This window comes from Trichoplax adhaerens, genomic scaffold (assembly GCF_000150275.1).
Source record: "Trichoplax adhaerens TRIADscaffold_37 genomic scaffold, whole genome shotgun sequence".
Classification (NCBI taxonomy): Eukaryota; Metazoa; Placozoa; class Uniplacotomia; order Trichoplacea; family Trichoplacidae; genus Trichoplax; species Trichoplax adhaerens.
In genome coordinates this window covers 292,926-313,249 of record NW_002060977.1, presented here as the reverse complement: position 1 = coordinate 313,249, position 20,324 = coordinate 292,926, and the positions used below count along the sequence as shown (strand labels likewise).

At 30.3% G+C, this 20,324-nt stretch overlaps 1 protein-coding gene across 1 annotated transcript; it reads right to left on the bottom strand.

Moving 5' to 3' along the window:
• Nucleotides 1–2,910: 2,910 nt before the first annotated feature.
• Nucleotides 2,911–13,169, bottom strand: TRIADDRAFT_62192 (uncharacterized protein; the record flags this gene model as incomplete). Its single annotated transcript, XM_002118112.1, has 15 exons — nucleotides 2,911–4,045; nucleotides 5,021–5,092; nucleotides 6,360–6,431; nucleotides 6,915–6,986; nucleotides 7,086–7,163; nucleotides 7,900–7,974; nucleotides 8,163–8,282; nucleotides 8,410–8,484; nucleotides 8,572–8,658; nucleotides 8,868–8,942; nucleotides 9,819–9,890; nucleotides 10,067–10,138; nucleotides 10,334–10,405; nucleotides 11,600–11,665; nucleotides 13,132–13,169. The coding sequence occupies 15 exons, from the start codon at nucleotides 13,167–13,169 to the stop codon at nucleotides 2,911–2,913; spliced, it is 2,181 nt and encodes a 726-aa protein (XP_002118148.1).
• Nucleotides 13,170–20,324: the final 7,155 nt, after the last annotated feature.

Genomic DNA, 20,324 nt, shown 5'->3' with positions numbered 1-20,324 from the left:
AATTACTGTAGTCTCCGGGATTCAGTATCCCTTAACTACCTCACAAGAATTTAGATGTCTTTGCTTCTACGTTAAAACAACTATGAAACTCTTATTTCATTCAACTATCTGCCGAGCTTGAATACCCTTCGGCAGCAGTTATCATGTATGAGTCATAACAGTTCACGAAATTTAGCTCATATTGGATAGCAAAATTAATACAGACATTATTCATAAATTTGAACTTTTACTGAACGATTCTAGATAATTAGACTACAGTGTGTCCACACACATAACTAATTATAGTATCATCTATAATTGAATATCTTCAGGATATTCATCACAAGCGTCACAAGACATAACACTATCATCAATTAATATTAGTTACCTTATGAGAAGTTTTACTACAATAAAGCATAATTTACTGTAACAAAATAAAAACTACTATGGTTCTTACTGTAAGTCATTATTATTTATCTCCATTTATAAATGTTAAACACTAAATTTAGTCATTTACTCTTCACGGTGGTTCGTACCGTGACAGGTCTCTTAGATGATTTTGTGGTGCTAATTCTCTAGGTCTTAATTGATCGTTAATTGATTTATATTAATTAAGGTTGTTTAATGTTAGATTCTATAGCGTATTATATTATAAACTTATCTCTAATTCTAATACTAATGTAAGTAAAATTGTACAAACGGCATATTTCAACAATGCCCCATTACTTTAAGGTAAATGTATATGAGCTATTTGTAGCTTTTAGTATGTAACTAGTATTATTTTACTATAGAAAATACCTAGAAAGTGATAGTCTCTTTAAGTTTTACCCTGTCAAATCATAATGTCGCCATCTTTTCTTCTTCATTATTTTACAAAGTATTATATAGATTACTATAGAAGTAGCCCGAAAGCAATTGCCTAATCTAAAGAAAGGGCGTTTGATCGTCTATTCAAATTGTAAAGGAATTTGACTTAGTAACAAAACCTTATCCTTAGAGAAAGGGGATTTATAACATGACGGTAAAGTAATGTAATGTTGTCTATAATCGTACAGTTACCGTACAACCTGATGCTAAAACATCAACTGTCAATACTCAGCGATACTAATGTCAGAAAAGTAGTTTTCTAAAACGGATCTTAAGAGCGATTGATTAGCAAATGTTTAGTTTTAAAAACCTCTGACGGCTCTACGAAGCCTATAAATGATAGTGCAATTAGAAAATTTAGAGAGAGAGTAGAAGAAGATTCTTTTGAAGAACTTGTTGAATTTGAATGGCTTCGGGGTCGAATTGTCGTAAGTTAAAACGTTCTTCTTTTTGAAAGGCTGTTTGGTCGTTAACAGTTTTTAAGTCTGTCACTCATTTTATTAATACTTAAAGTTAAGTATTTGTAATGTTGTTCGGTTTATACATCTCTCCATTTTTGTTTAGAAATAAATTGTTGTTCGATTATTTCCCAAAATTTTATTTGGTGTCAAAGTTTCGTTAAGTCGACCGGAGTGCAACGAAAGTAGAATCAAAGTTTGTTAAAGTTTTGTTGCTTGATCTCTACAGCTTTCATTTCATTACAAAAGACTCTTAAAAAGCTAAACAAACTTCTAGCCGCTTATAGTACTTGTGAGACAGTAGATGGTCTAATTCATAGTATTACTTTATCTCCTTAGTTAGTAGGAGTTCTTTAAGTAGCTAGTAAAATAGTTTAGTCGATCACAAAGACAAGTTTGTGGCACATGTTAATTATTTTGATAAATAGGCAGAGCAGATTATTTAAATTAATCTGAAGGTAATAGGTTATTGAATGGTTTGTTTAGATGCCTTTAAGAACTTGTTACAGTACTACATTGTCAAAATTATAAAGTTTAAGAAAGTATTGTTGCTGACAGAGTTTCAGTATTATAGTATACTGTGACGAAGTAATATTTCGTCCTCATATATTTGTTATTTATTAGAAGTAGGGCTCTCACCTTTTATTAAGATATTGTTGTTTATAAATTATTGTTGGTATATGAACTTGTTGTGATAACAGTATTGTATTGTATGACTTAACATTTTCGGTAATATTTAATATTGATTACTATGACTTACTAGAATAATCTCATACAAATCGCTTAGTCGTAATCATGTGTAATGTGGTATCGAAGTTTTTTTTGTTATTGTTACGTTCGATTACAATCGAGCATTATATAAGCGAGAGTGTAGCTCGAGTTCAGCAGTAGGAAGAGTTGGAAGAGTAGAGAAGTTTCACTAGTTACGCGGTAATAAGTTGAATATCCCTTACTATTCTAAATTACTTATAATAAAATAAGTAAACCCTAAGCTGATCTAAAGGTTGTATTACTGTGGAAGTAGTTAGTCTACCATCAGTAGATCACCTAAGTTAGTTGGAGATAAACAACTGTCGTATTAGTCTTAAGGACCGCTCACAAAGTTGAATTTGTGACATATACTAATGTCAGCGTCTTAACAGAATTACTTCTATACGAACTGTTAGACACTTACACAATCTTACAATCTAGCGTACGTTTTATCTATTTCCGTACAATCCCATAATCTTAGTCTTTAGCTTATTAGCTGCACTACCGATGTTAAGACTAAACTTCGCAATAAAATGATTTAAAATTACGCCTGTTGTGGGTGAGCTCAGCCTATTACAGGTTACTTAATATCATACCATGATGCTTTAACTCAAAACTTCTAAAATTAATGCTTGTTTTACAAGGTGATAGTGAAAACCGTACGCGTGCATGCAGTGAGTCAATAAATCAAAACTAATTGAATTATTGTTAGTTACTTTCTAAATCTAACTATTTATTTTTCTTGCATATTACGGCTATTTCGTACAGCTTACATGGTAACCATCATTACTTTGCATTTTATGCATATTATAGACCATTTTACAGAAGGTGATAAATATGCATGTGTATGAAGATTCTACTTGCTTAAACAATCTTTAGTGGAAGCTGTAATATTGTCGTTAGACTTGCTGCTAAATGTTCGCAATCCAATATTTTCGTCTTTATTAATTCCAATTTCTATTTCTTTAGTATTATTTGGAACTATTCTTGTTACACAACCCCATTTTATGATGCGATGTTTAGCCGATCTTATAAATGTTGGGCTGCTGACGGTGTATAAATATGGATTAATTGCAGAATTAATAGGCAATGCTAATACAATCGCAAATTGCAAGACAACACTGCCAGCAATGGTTGGCTTAACCATAATCTGAGCCATATAAACGTAATATGGTAACCACGATATTAAATCAGTGATAACAATAGCGAATAATCTAATTGCAATTCGTTTACTATTATTATGAGAAACTGCTGAAACAGCTTTAGAGGTTTTATAAATTGCGATAAACATGTGCACATAAAGAAAGCAGGTGATTAACCAGCAAATTAACGTGATTACCACGTAGGAAATGAGCCATATACGATAATAGTAATTGTTATAGTTGCTTGCCATGCAGATACTCGTATATTCGTATAGTCTCATATCGCCATTTGCATTAATACTATAACCAACTGGTATACTGACAAATACGATGCTAAATATCCAGAGTATAGTAATGATCCATTTGGTTAGGCTTGGCGAAAGATTCTTGTTTGAATATGGGAATGCGATGTAAATATATCTATCAATGCTGATTGTAATCATCATAAATACTGACATTAAACTTGCTGTACAGCACAGAAAACAAGCAAGGATACATGTGAAACTGCGTAACCAGATTTCAGCGTTAACGGCGTAATAATTGCGGTAAAATAAATCTACGCTGCCAATAATTAAAATATAGCCGGCCATCATTAGATCAGAAAATGCTAGATTGGTAATAAGCATCGCTGGAACAGGTTCAGAACTCTTCTTGACTTTAAACATTTGAAAATAGATAACTATTGCGTTGCCAACTAATGCTAATGATCCAACTACCCACACAAACAACTGAAGAGATTGATGGGATAAGATATCTGAACAAGTCGTAAAAGCATCTTGTTCAATGTAAGGGGTACAGTATGAAACTGTAGGAGGTACAATACAGCATAAATATTCTCTTGTAGAAAATCTATGAAAATAAATTAATAGAATTAAGTATCGACTTCTATAATTAATTATTCTGATTATTTTACTTGTTGATGTGAGTAATTTATTATGATACAACCGATCGAAAATATCCAAAAATTGTAGAAAATTAGAACTTTATTAGATCTTATACAAATATAATGTCTGTGCAGTTCTAATCTAGCTGAATACAACTAGTAAAAGCTAGTAGAAAAAACTTCTAGAATAACTCTGGTTGCCAGCTTATATACTTTAAGTAGTATTTGCATCTATATTCATTACAGCAACGTTTTATTATATTTTACACACGTTATGATTAGTATAACTAACTAAATTTTGCAGTAGACCATCACTAATCCAATATGAAAATTACTACAGCATTTACATAGGCATTGTTTTTACCAGTCAGCACGATGAACTAACCGTATCCTAATATTTGAGTTATAATTCTATTTTACCTCTAACCTTAATAGTAACTCGACACCCTATTGTATATAAAGATCTACACTCTAGCAAAGCATCTTCCGCTACAGTCTATAGCAATAAGCTATTAATTATATATTAAATTGTATATAGCAAGAGTCGCACTATAGTAGATTATACTAAACATAGCTCACAGTCTACATAGCTAATAATAAGTTACATTACAATTTTGAATTTATTACGAAAGATAGAATTCAGAATCAATGATAAAGTTTTTCAATATTACAAACTATAATTTAGTATTAGGATAGGGACCCTGTCTATCTGTATTAGAAACAGGAATAACATGGATTTGAATAAACTATATAAAAATGATTAACTTAGCTATTCAGTAATAGGACCTTAAAGCAGCTCATAAATATTTTTCAGGATTACTGTTAGCATTTCGCATGAAATGTAACGATGCAAAATTTCAGTTGTCTCAATTTACGGGCATACCTTATTTTTGTACAAGAAGTATGCATTATTAATCTTAAGACGCTACTTATATACTTACACTTGTTTCAATTTCGGTGTAATAAGGAACGAAGCTGTACTGACTTGAACTAAGGGATTCTTAATTAACGATCTAGAAGGAATAAGATTTAAAAACTGTATTACAGTGTTAAATTATTGTTAGGATAGCTTAATAGTATAATATTCGCAAATATTAAAAAATACATATATTTGTAGTGTTAGATGTGATGTTTCGGAAGGTTGAGAGTTCGACATTAGTCGCAGTAAAGTACAACAGAATAGTTAACGGGAGAGTAACCTTTATTGAGCTAGTGTAAGAGAATAATCGTATAAGATTATCGTGCAAGTAACGACGTTACTAGTTGAACAACTATAGTAGTGAAGAATAGGTAAAGTGTGCAAGCTTACCGTGCAACTACCAGAACTAACTAACTAACGAAATAGACGAAAGAAGATAGCTTTTATAATGTCTGGAGTACAGCAAAAAGAAATTATTTATAGGCGCGAATGATTCATGAAAATAGGTTACTGTTGTGTTAAGCTAAAGCTAAGGTATAAGTTAGCTAGAGTACAAGATATTTCCACGGAGTAAATTGTTAAATATAGATCATAGATATTTAGTATTATGTTATAGTCTTAGAATTATGCTGCAGTCTAGTGAAAACTAATACTTTTACTAAAAATAGACTATACCGTATTTAGATGTGAACACTACACTAGATAAGATAAATAATGCTTTAGTTAAGTTACAGTGAATAATATTTATGATAGTTTATTACAAATTTGATATTGATTGCTATTTTGTGTAGATAGAAGTAAGATGATTAAAGTTCTAGCTAATGATAGTTGAATTTGGACAGCATACATGCTCAGATTAAAATTAAGTATGAATAGTAGATTAAAAATATTTACTGATGGAGAAACTACATAAGAAACTTCTCAATTCGAGATGTTTTTCTGGTAAGGCATAATAATAACACTGTTGTTGTTTACAAGTTACGCGGTTCCGATATAAATGGGAATATTTTGAGTTGAATTGTGCTATGAAAAGTTGTATATATGTCTTATAGTTATAAAATGTTCTATCTTTATTGTATTTGCTGTGTATATTTTAAGTTTAGTGAAAGAGTATTTAAGTCAGTATTTACTTATAGAGTTTTACAGCATGTTTCCTTGCTTTAGAGTTTAAGTTGTGACAAGCCGTTTCAATCATCGAAGCAAATATGATTATCTGCAAATAATATCTGTTGCTAAGATACTAGGTTTCTTTCGTAAATTATAATGATATTGATTGTATAGTAGAATTCTTTACATTCGTGATATAGTATAATCAATAAATTGCACTGTTTCGGATGCATGAGGTAAAATTAGATACTTACACACTGTACAATTTAGTATAGCCAAAAAAGCAGTTCGATCGCAATATTTTTATACCATTGTTGTCCACTTGCCTATAGTTTAATAGAGCATCAGTTATTTATTTCATTAAGTCTAACGAGTTTTTTTTACCTCTAGCAACGAAATTTTAATGACTTTAATGAACTCAGCAACTAGTAGTATTCTATAAATTCGTTTATAAAACGGTAATACTATTCTTTCATGTAGTTGTATAAATTGCAATCAACTGCTTAAATTTCTCTTATGGTATACGAGTCTGATATTTGCCATAAGTATGCTATTAAATACCGGTACATAATCAAGCTTACAAATTCTGAACGTTTGGTGCACCAGTAGACAACGAGCTGCCCCAGCAAATATCTATTATCTTGTTATTTATTAAGTTTCTAGGGATTTTGAATGTGAAATTTACCGAAATTTTAAGCAAAATATCGTTATTAAAATGGTTCTGATACAATTAAAATGGATACAAGTTTGTATACTTTTAAAATTAGAACATCTACACAGACATTAAAAGACATTAATAAAATTCTTACAGATGTGATAGAGCTTTCAATTGTATATTATTCTTGGTAGTTATTGTTGTTAGATAATTATTTGCTAAGTGCCTAAAATCAAAATTTAGTATTAGAAATTCTCCGATTTATCTATTCTCACCGACGTTACTACTGTATCGGTAATGACATAAACTTCGAATCCATACTAACAGATGCTTTAATATATCGTTCGTAATATTCACTAAATCCGAGATATCTAGCCTTTTTAGCTTATTATCATTCAGATTCCTATATTTCATTAATTCAATTTTAAAAATTTTAAAACATTAGTCATTGTAGCTCTCTTTAAGAATCTGCTGATATATATTTATACGCTGTGATATATACCAATCACGAAATTCCAAATTTTAGAAAAATAAGGGCTTTATTGAATCTTATACATAGATTAACTACACAGCTCTACTCTAGCCGAATACTACTTCTAAAGACTTCTACAACGAACTAACAGAATAATCTAAAGTTGCATGCTTTTATACTTTCCGTAGCATTCGCAGCTACAATCCGCATGGCAACCTTTTACCTTATTTTACACATAGTTAAATTATTCTTAGTAAGACTATTCTACTGCGGACCATCATTAATCCAATATGGATACGACTACAGTACTTACGTAGACATTATTCACACCAGCCAAAGTACAATGAATTAACCATATCCTAATATATGATTTACAGTTCTATTCTTACCTATAGCCATATTAGTAACTCAACAGCTTACTGTATATAGTCATCTGTACTCTAGCATAGCGTCTCTACCACTACAGTCTATAGTTACAGCTACCAAATATCTCTTAGGATAAATATCTACCGTACATTATACTACACATGGCTAACAGTCTACAATCACAATACTAAGTTACATTACATACGCATATTTAAGATACAATGTCCTAGTAGACGTTACAAAGTATCGCTTTATTAGCTTATAAATACAGGATTGAACCTCAGATGGAAATTAAACTTACAATGCTCCCATACTATCTTGAATATGAGCAAAAGTTCCTGACTCTAGATAACTTAAATTACTTCCTGCAATGTTGCTGAAATGTAGTAGTTAAATGTACTTAGTTCTTATATACTCATTCTGACCCTAACTACTCTGTTAGTGATGACTACTGTACTGTAAGTTATTTTTAATGATTTATGTTTCAGAAAGTATCTAGAAAGGTATATTAGACCGCTATTACAATTTAGCAAATGCAATTATTGTGAAGTTACTAATACTTACAGGGAGTAATAGCGACAGATACGCCTTTTATTAGTCTTACACTCAATATAGTTAAAATATTGAAAGCCACTAATAATTTTCGTAACATCTATTCTGCCAATCTTATTAAAGCCAATATTTCTAAAAATAACGTTAAACGAAACAAATAATAAACTTCCAAAGTTAATCTCAAATCAAATATTATTTAGATTTCAAGTTGCCACACTTTCTTGTATTTCTTTAACTACTGATTACACTTTAAGCTTACATGAAACGTAAATTTGATTTAGTAGCGCGAAGAAGTACTTCCGGGAAATGAGCAATCTTGTTTCGACCGATATTTCTAGTGCAAATACACAATAATTCTTCGAGTGTATGTTGCTTAAAATGGGTAACGTAATAGTAGGCCTGAGTATGAGAGATATCTTACAGGTCATATAAATTTATCAAAACTTCACTTTTAATGGCATTTAGTGCTCTACTGAATCGATCATCCAGTGAATTATTGTTGAAATTTCTATTTACAAGAATTTAGAAATTGTTTTAGATCAGTTAGTAATCTAACAAAAATCTTGCAGTATGCAAATGAGCTATGACTGCCATCATTGCTAGGCGTATAAGATACAAACTTGATTAATTTTCAAGTTTATAGCTGAAATAATTGCCCAAATAAAATAAATTAATTGATTGATTTATTGCATTTATAGGTTGATTGGTAGTACTAACATAATATTTAATCTTTTATATCCGCCAATGCAACTTTTATCTACCATAGTATGAATCTGATTTGATTGAAAACTTCTAAAATATAAAATGTATTAATGAGTCAGATGTGTTACAATTTAGACAAAAAATTGATGTTAAACAAACATATCTGACATGAAAATTAGAAAGCTTTATTTTGCTTTCCGCTTAAAAAATTATTAAAATACGCGATAATGATTACCATATAGCGTTTTATCATGAATTCAATATGCATTTGAATAATAAAGATATGTGGTTGTTAAAAATTTGTAATGGCGAAAAGTTTTATTATCACAGAAAACTACCACTACGAGCCTAGTGTAAGGTTTTTCTCACTAATATCTACCCACAATATGAATCTAAATGCTAACGATTTCCTATAGTCAGGAGGAATAGTAACCACTAGCAATTGTTAAGGTAAAACTGAACCTGAGCGTTATCAAAAAATCAGTTGATTCATAGTTGATTTACGTAAACATTTGTTAATAGTACTAACAGAACATTGTAAAACTTAGTATTTATCTATAAATGAATGTATGACATCATAGATCTAAGGTCTCTGAGCTAAATTTTAATTATATCTAAATGAAATATCGACTGATTGGTATTCTAATTTATAGTCATAAAGATTCAAAACACTCTCAATCTTTGTTGCAAGTTAGGATTGTTTCTTGCTCTTAACAATTATTTTTAGTGATTGAATTAATATTCATTTTAAAAGAGTTGTCAGTGCTCGATCAATATAGAATTTAATATCGTTCACATTCAATCTACCATAAGCATCTTTCAATAACAGTTAAACTAATAACCCAAAAGTTTTCTGCATTGAAGCACATTAATGCTAGTAGTTACTATATTATTGCTGGTGGAAAATGGTTTAGCAAGCGATAATATTCGTAGAACCTATAAGCCTAAACATAATGATTTGCTTACAATTCTTTTATGTTAGTATTTTCACAGATGATACTGGCATCAAATTCTGTTAAACGGTTATCGTCGAACAGCCTACGCAGATATAAATTACTTTAAGCTCCCAAATTGTTTATAAATAATAAAATTACAAGTTCATGAAGTTTCTATCTTAGCACCTTGCTGTAGTTATTAATAATAATTATGATAAATGTGAAATTATTTTATATTCCCTAATTAATGTTAGTACTTTATAGCAGCTTAATGCTTACAGCGTGGTTAAGTTCTTAAGAGGTACGAAGGTGTCATTAGGTATGTATGATATTCCATTTTTCGATAAATCCCTAATTAGATTTTATTAGAGTATTTCAAGCGGGTATTTATAAACTATGATTATGGTGCCATTTTTTAGTACTCTTTAATACCGTACTGAAAAGTTAGATATTTATCTCTTGCTTATTTTAGCTAATTTCATCAGTGCCGAGCACATAAATTAATACCTCAGGTATTAGCGTTTTTACGAATTTATGCGGACTTACAGCAGTCTTAATTCCCGTAAACCTTCAAAATTTCTACGCTGCAGATCAGTTATTTCGTTGTTTCTTAATATCCTTACCGAATAAAAAGTTAACGGCGTAATAATTAATATATTTGTATTTTACCACATGTACAAATTCGTAGATGCTATAGATCTTCAAGGTAACCGAATATTCATTAATTAATTAATCATAATGAACAAATATCATAACTACTACGAAAATACGACCTACAGTGACTGTAAGTTGCTTGAGTTAGTTAAATTGATTTGATCTAATCTTCGTAGTCTAATATTTTCTAAATAACTAAAATAAACATAAAAGTTAGTTCAATTAAATTTGTATGAGAATGATGGACTACGTAGATCCGGATGATAATAATTAGGAAAACTAACATACGGTATATTCAATTAAGACATGAAAACCTTACAGATTGTATAAATTTGATAGTTTAGAAAAGGCTTCGTAACTTAAATGATGGATAGGATTTGAAGAGACATCCCTATGATAAATTTAAATAGCTTGATTTTAGCTTAAATTATCGTAGAAATTGTTAGAGATTGGCAAATAAATATAGCTATACGAGTAAAATAATTAAATTAAACTTTTTAATCTATTTCTGAACTATAGGTGTTAAGAAATTAACTAGCACGAATAAGTTAATATCAAAATACTATCAAATAATAGAGTAGAGGCTCATTATTTAGTTATTGAAATATAAGCATCTATAATTGGTAGAACAATCATTCTACGAACGGAGTTTAACTCAATTTATTGGTGTATTTAGTCTAAAATATCTTATCTATCCTATTACCATTTACTTTTACATAATTCATTGGCACATCTAAGCGCTTACTCTACTGAATTTTAAGAACAAAAGTAAAATTTGTCTGAAATTAGGATTGATTTTAGACTTACAAAGTCTTCAAATTCTTTAGCGGATTAAAAATTTTGTGACTAAGCGTATTAATTTTGTTCGATCTTGCTAACCTAATTTTAGAAACGTAAAAAGAAGGCGTTCTTGTCTAGTAATCTCGACCTCTATTATTTTCGATTTACTGTTAGTAATAAATTGCTTTGTTAATTATAGCAAATAATTAGTAATATACTACAGTGCATATAGGTAATATTATTTTCATAACGTTACAATCAATGTGAGATTATGAATCAAAAGTACGGTTCTTTGACTTGTATTATCTAGACATTTAATCTTATCATTCTGAGCTTGTGTAGAATAAAGTTATATCTAAGATCTTATTGCAAACTTACAATTTTTCCAGGCTTGGTACAAATTTCAAAAAATCAAGATTTTTAATTCCATTATTATTTATATACCTAGTTGAAGAATAATAAATTTCCTTAAGTAAGTACATGCAATGATTACGTAGAGTCAGTGCGTGAAATTACTATTAAAACCAGGAAGAGTAATTATAAAGTCAACCATCAGATTTAACGAGCAAAAATATCAATAAAACTGATAGCAAATTGGCCTACGTAATAACCAAAAAAATAATTCTTCAGTTAAGCTGTAGTAATAGCTATTCATGTTTATTACAATTTTGACCGAATACAGTTCGGATCGCTTTGTGATAATTAGTTTTACCGCACTAACGCGTAGTAGTACTGTACGTCTTTACTCATAATATTTAAAGATTTATACGACATTACAGCTGTTGGTTTTGGTTTTAGTGATTCTACTAATTCGACTCTAGTCAGTCAACTCATCAGGGTTGGAGGTAGTAGTTGCCAGCTATCTTTAATTACAAGTAATTGTAATTGTTTGAGAAATCTAAGCCCAATCGTGTGCGCCGTTTGATTTAGTTACGTTCAGTAGTGAGATCTGTTGTGATCTATATTGTCTCAGTTAGACCGCAAGATCAAACAATATTTAACGTCATTTTGAATCATTACTTGGTCTCAAATAATGAGTAACCTAAGACTAACAGATATCGGTCAGGTATTGATTATTTGTGTAGAAGAAGTCCAATTAGTACATTAGTCGGAGTACCTTAAGAATTTACCGCATCCACGGATGAATTAGTTCTCATACAATACGCCAAATGTACTGAACGATAGCAATGATACGTCTAAACCGTAGAATTACTGATCGAGTGGTTATTGCTGCAGTTGATAGAGGATTCATATAAGCAAATTAGATCAGTAAAAAGCCTAAAGTTTGATAGCAACTAAGTTGCAGCTGCTTGCAATTATGACCGCTGTGCTGATGCAAATAAACAATGTGAAGTAATTATTCTTTTCTTTTTTCGATCCAATATCTACTTTATAGCTTGCTATTAATTTGAAATATGTACCTACTGAGCTGTTATACCCTTCAGCAGTAGCTAACATTAAACGTAATAGCCAAATTAATACAGAAGTATTTCTTGTCTTGGATATCTAATCGATTTGAACTAATTCTGGATGATTAGACTGCTGTATTTCCATTCATAGAATCATTTAGTACAACTAAGACCTGTTGTAAGTCAAAATTACAACCACAACAGCTTGTACTGATGTCGGAGACGATATAAGAGATATTGCTATAGCGCAACATATAATTTACTCTGGCATAATATAACTTTAGTGATTTATGCTGTAAGTATTTAATTATAACGACGGTACATAAATATTAAATTTCACCAAATTTAGTTATTTAATTCTTCACGGTAGCTCGTACCGTGACAGGCTAAACAACATCAGTTCTTTATTTTTACTTAACGTAAAGCCATAAGTGTACAAATTATTGTGAATTTGTAGATTTTTGATCTCGGTGTTATCTTATCGCAATGCTGGCTACTTACATATTCTTCTGTCGCTTATTTTGCAGTAATATTGTCATTCACTGACCTTTATCTTACAGACTGTCACGAAAGTAATGTTCGTGACTGCGATATATACCAATCACGAAATTCCAAATTTTAGAAAAATAAGGGCTTTATTGAATCTTATACAAAGATTAACTACACACAGCTCTATTCTAGCTGAATACTACTTCTAAAGACTTCTAGAAAGAACTAGCAAAATAATCTAAAGTTGCATGCTTTTATACTTTCCGTAGCATTCGCAGCTACAATCCGCATGGCAGCCTTTTGACTTATTTTATACATAGTTAAATTATTCTTAGTAAGACTATTCTACTGCGGACCATCATTAATCCAATATGGATACGACTACAGTACTTACGTAGACATTATTCACACCAGCCAAAGTACAATGAATTAACCATATCCTAATATATGATTTACGTTTCTATTTTTACCTATAGTCTTATTAGTAACTCAACACCTTACTGTATATAATCATCTGTACTCTAGCATAGAGTCTCTACCACTACAGTCTATAGTTACAGCTACCAAATATCTCTTAGGATAAATATCTACCGTACATTGTACTAAACATGGCTAACAGTCTATAATCACAATACTAGTTCCAATACAGTGACGTATACTTTATTCCTATGTTACCTTCTATATATGTTTAGATCTCAGAAATGTTTTACGGTCTTCTTAGTTGTAAATTTAGTGGTTAACAGTTGATATCCTTAATCTAGGATTACATAGTCTATTATAGTAATTGCCAACCAGCTAAACTGGATTATATCTATCACCTCCAAGTTGTTAAGGTTCATAGTACAATTCCCAAGTTTAGAGGAAATATCCAAGTAGAATAGCTTTATATGTATCTGTTAAACTGTTTATAAGCATTTTTCTAATCTTGTTACCGTAAATTTAATAGCATTAGACTGTGTCTAATACGTACAGATAGAATCTCTTTAGGGTATTAATTCGGTTAATTTCTGATAGACGAGGTGACTTGTGTAGCTATAGCGGTTTTAGGTATGAAACCTACATAAACGGCGAGTTCGCCGACAGTAAATTAGATTGTGATTTTCTAGTAAGTCTTGAAGGTTTCCCTACGTTAAACCCTATCTGCCTTGGAATATCAATTATCTGGTATTCCAAGTAACAGTAGTAAAGGGTAGAATCACTCTCTCAATCCTTGTTGCAAGTTAGGGCTATTCCAAGCTCGTAACACAGATATATATTTAATCAGCACATAAACTTTTGTTTATTTAGCTAGAGCTGTAATCCCTGCTAATTTCAACACCAAACAAAAAATTTCTATTTTATGAATAATCCTTACATAAAAATTATCAATAATGAATGAGCAAAGCAATTAAAATTTTAAACAGTATCAACAAAAATGACTTAATAATTAATCAGAGATTTTGCTAGCGAAAAAAAGATATTGGTATAAATCCTCTGCTAACACTTGAAACGGCTAAAATATATTGATGATTATTAATATACTTTTTCGCATAACAGTTAGGTAAGTATCTATTACTACGGACTGTACTTACATGGTCTTTAACATTTTGCAGCTCTTAAACGATAATGGATGCATATATTGGAGGCGATTGTTAGAGATGTCGCTACAGTAGTTAAGATGCAGTAATTCTCCAGTTTAATAATCACAAATTGTTTGTCATTAGGAACATCAATGGTTTAATTAATAAATTTCTCTTCGTTATTTTAATTTGAACATAGAAGCAAAAAACACTCATGACTCAAATGTTTGGTACAATTGCAGATTTACTTGATAAGCATAGGGCATGTAATGTAACTTAGTATTGTGATTGTAGACTGTTAGCCATGTGTAGTATAATGTACGGTAGATATTTATCCTAAGAGATATTTGGTAGCTGTAACTATAGACTGTAGTGGTAGAGACGCTATGCTAGAGTACAGATGACTATATACAGTAAGCTGTTGAGTTACTAATATGGCTATAGGTAAGAATAGAACTGTAAATCATATATTAGGATATGGTTAATTCATTGTACTTTGGCTGGTGTGAATAATGTCTACGTAAGTACTGTAGTCGTATCCATATTGGATTAATGATGGTCCGCAGTAGAATAGTCTTACTAAGAATAATTTAACTATGTGTAAAATAAGGTAAAAGGTTGCCATGCGGATTGTAGCTGCGAATGCTACGGAAAGTATAAAAGCATGCAACTTTAGATTATTCTGTTAGTTCGTTGTAGAAGTCTTTAGAAGTAGTATTCGGCTAGAGTAGAGCTGTGTAGTTAATCTATGTATAAGATTCAATAAAGCCCTTAATTTTCTAAAATTTGGAATTTCGTGATTGGTATATATCACAGGCACTTTTAAAGATTATAAACATAGATCTCTAATTACTGTCTTGAAAAGTGCCGGTATCGAAGCCTCACAGTATAAACTATCGTGTAGGATAAATTTCTAAATTTCGTTCAGGGGACATTCTAATTCTTTGAGATTAAGAATAAGTACTTAGACTAAGAATCATTATCGCTAATATTCTGCTTAAGTAAATTGTACATTGCCATATTGTATAACAGCTAGTTTTCGTATCTGATAGTTGAGAATAATTAATCAGCTGCAGGACGGGTCCCATGCGATCATAATCCAAAACGATAGTTGATAGCATGTTATTAGGTGTACGATCCCAATTATGTACACAGCAAAATGATTATCTAGAATAAGTCACCTAATGCTTATGTCTATAAATACTACTGTACTGACTAGGAATTAAGTACAAATTTGTCTTCTAAATTCATGCACAAACTAAAGATATTATCATTCGCAGCTGCTACTAATGCTTTCTAATGCTGGACAAATCTCATAATAAGTTATATAAATTTAGTTACAGTAAAATGAAATGTACTTATATCTCAGTAGACTTGTTAGTTAAAGGGTTAAATGCCATATTTCTTTAAATTTAGTTCACTCATCATTATCTTCGCATTGTCTATGTTTTTATTGCAAGTGCGTTATTCTTGTGACAAAATTTGTTTGCAAGGAAGGATTTGAAAATTAAATCAACTTAGCAAATTATGACGGTTGTGAAGAAATTTAAAATTACTGAAATTGTTGCTACTCAACTTTTAATATTCGACAGTAGCTTTAGAATAGCGGTAACTATGGCAATGAAATCATCAGAGTAATTATTGTTATCTTTATATTATGGACTACTATGCAAGATAGATACAATAGGTATTGAATATTGATTACAACATGACTGAACCAGCATAGTTTATTTTGATTTGCTTAGAGTAAAGAATGAACTTTAGCGTGAAAATAAATCAGTCTGTACAGCCTTAAAACAAATTTTTATCTACTGCAGATGTAACTGAACCTGAGCTCTAGTCTGGTAATGCTTAGTAACTCTTGTGTTGTGCTACTCGGTACCAAAGACTTAATTGTAGTTGGCTAAGATTATAAGTAATAAATTTGCGGTCTATTCTACTTCTACATCACCTATCTCTTTAGTAATCCTAAATACGATAAAATTTGAGGATCTTGTGTGAAACGAAGTTAAAATATATCTAAAGTACGATAAAAGGCATTTAATGTCACAAAAGTTTTTATGCAAGCGCAATCTGTTGGGGTATCGAATGTAAATATAGATCATAATAGCATAGCGCGATTTGGCTCATAACACATGAAATAGAAACAAGGTAATAAGCTCCTTTAGAGCTGCTAATGTTAATGGAATCATTAGCTAAAGCCCTCAAAGTGATTGATCAGATTTCTATTATTGCTTTGAAATATAACGCACGTGTTAAGGCTATTATCTAAAGTTAAATATTTTTAAATAATCAAGAAAAACTTACAGTGACCTAATTTTATTCGCTACCATAGCGTTTGAAACATCATTCTCTTCAATCTTATGCACCAGATTGAAGCTTAAGTGACTGAAAAATGAAGATGATTATGTTACTATGCAATAATGTTAATACTTCACAAATATTTACTGTAGTAAACAGTGTTAACTTTATTTTTCATTAATTCATTATTACCATAGAAATAACATACTTACATGGTTGTAAGACAAGTTAAATTTTTTAACTGTAATTTCGCTATTGATAATACTTGATTGAAAGATAAATTCCTGGTAATAAGATCATAGGAACAAGTATCTGAGGTAATGAAACACCGTTGCTCTATCTTGATGAATGAAAAACTGATACAAAATTCTATAAACAAAACTTAGTAATAATCGAAGGATATTACTGTGATATAACCGATTAAGAAAATCCAATATTTGTAAAAAATTAGAAGTTTATTAGATCTTATACAAAGATAATGTATGTACAGCTTTATCTAGCCTAATACAACTACTAAACACTTATAGAAAGAATTACTAAAATATTCTAAGTTGTAGCTCATATACTTTCGTAGCATTTGCGGCTACAATCAGGCTAGCAATATCTTCCTTATTTTACTCGTATTCAGATTACTATTAGTAAAAATTTTACTGCCAGCCATTATTAATCTAACATGGAAACTATTACAGTATTTTCGTAGATATTATTTTTACCAGTCAGAGTACGATGAGCTGTTATTCTACATTAAAGATAGGTATTATAAATGGGTGCGATACCTATCATAGCTTGGTATCAACAGTAAAGACATTTGGTATCGTGAGATAGCTGTGCCGAGATATGTGATTGAACTTATCTGTAGCTATTCATCAGATTGGTAATCATTGGATTGGTACTCTATGTATAGTGTGCAATCTTACGGCTGCCAGACCAGCTATAAGATTGTAACGTATAGCGTGTAGTTCTAAATTCTAATTATGTAGGTTTATGCGTATTTGTTTACAAAGTAAAGGATTTCATTGTTAAAGAAGAATCGTTAACACTTATCGTTCAATGTATTGACTGACTGGAGTACCTGACAGAGCAAGTCCTCTGAAGTTACACTACAGAATTACATCATAATGAATTAATCATATCCTAATATATGTTTTACGGTTCTATTTTTAACTCCATCCTTAATAGTAACTCGAAACCCAACTGCATATAGTCATATGTATTCTGGCAAAGAATCTTTCATTAAACTCTATTGTCATAAGCTATTAAATATGTATTAAGATATCTATAGAAAGTTACCCTACCGCACATCATACTAAACAAGGTCAATGGTCTATAATCTCCATAATAAGTTACGTTACAATAGCGAATCTTAATTTTTAGTTTCTTACAGCGTTCGTACTGAGCATAGTTGGTTAATGCTTGCAACAGAGGAAACACCATTCGAAGAAAGATCTCTATTTTAGGAATTTTGGATATAAATATTGCAAATAGTGAAGATATTTCGGACATTAGCTGTCAGTACAATTAAAGCAAGATATTTCATGTATGTTTCATTAGTGTTGGACCGTGAATTAAATATCTATTTACATAGTAGCGAGGTTGGCATCAACGAAACCAGGAGACCAACGTACGACCTTAATTTTGTTTCGATATAAATCTCTAATAGTAATAATAAAAACTTAATCAAATTTCTGAAAGAAAATGCAACCTATTATCGATTCCTAAGGCAAATAGTGGTTTATTTTATTACATAACTAGCTACTTACATTATTTCTAATTTTGGCAGATTATTTAAGCTAAGCTTATCCATACTATGTAAAAATGTACCACGCAGATTCCTTCCTCAAAAAATTTAGAAAATAAACATTATTCAATTTTCATTTACAATTAATAGTATGAATTCTAATGATAATTTCATACGAAAACTGAAAATTAATTAAATTGTAAAAACCTTTAATAATTTACAGAATGTCTACCAAGGATATATCTAAACTACCTATGTTGCGTTATAATTCTTTCGATTACAAATTAAGCAAATAATTCGACACAATTTAGCTAATGGTAATTGATTCCATATTAAAGAAATAAAGCAAAATGAAATTGTATCTATCTAATGAAAAGAATGAAGCTTTGCTAAGATAAAATAAAATAACTTAGAACATTAACTATTATTTCATAATGAGGCAATATTTGTTGCGGTTAATTAGTAGATTTACTTTCTAACAGATATTGATCTCTTACAGGGATCGTAACTGAGAATAGCCGTTAGAACCATTTAACGCAATTGAACGAATAGGATTCCCAGCAAAATTTCTATTAACCGACAATAGATAATTAATGAAAGATTTTTCAGCTTGCAAACAATAATTTTATTATCTATTTCCATACTTTAATCATATCGAGTAACTGTAATATATGATTGGATAATATTAATACTTTGACATTTAAATATTTTTCGCATTATAAGAACTTTACGATACAATCATAGCTACATAAAATGTAGTATTAATAAAGTTACTCCAGCTACTAACAATTGATGAACATTTCTTAAGCCTCGGAATTGATTGCCATTAATAGTAACCAATTGGTTTTGTTCGGTACTCCTAAAGATAAAGAGCTGCTTTCAAGAGGCGTAATAATAACCTAGCTTACATTCCTCTTAAATGGAATTTCGTCTTTTTAAAGGACTTACAAATGAACTAATTTCTCCAGATTTTGAAATGTTCCGAATTCAATGTAAGATATATGATTGTTGGCCAAGTATCTAGTATTAGTGTGGAATGAAGTATTAAATAAAGTGTAAAGTAAATTTAACGTTATATAACAAAGAAAGAAAATATTTCACATTTCTTACTTTTATAATTTTCTTAATATAATATAATATAATATAACATAACTATGACTTTCTTTCGTTATGCTTAAACTATTTTAACTACCTCAGCAACTACATAGCTTCATAATAATTAATTACGGTTATTTTAGCGTAGCATCTACCTATTACAACAAAATTTGTTCTACCAACTATAATTAGCGTGTACATCACACTAGTAATTTTATAACAACAGGTATTATTACTAATTCTCTGCCGATTGAGGTACTACATAATCAACAAGTTCTAACGGACCAGGAAAGCTTCTTACAATAGCAAATCTTAGAAATGAAGGACTAAGAACAATAATAAGAGAAAAGTGTAGCTGCTTAATTACGCTAGCTAAATTGTTTATAGCATAACGATTACGACCAACATCAATTAACTTTTACAGAACTTAGTCTGAAAATAAAATTCTATGATTAATATTATATTCTACGAAGCTGAAATCAGCATATTTGAATTATCAAAAACATCACTGT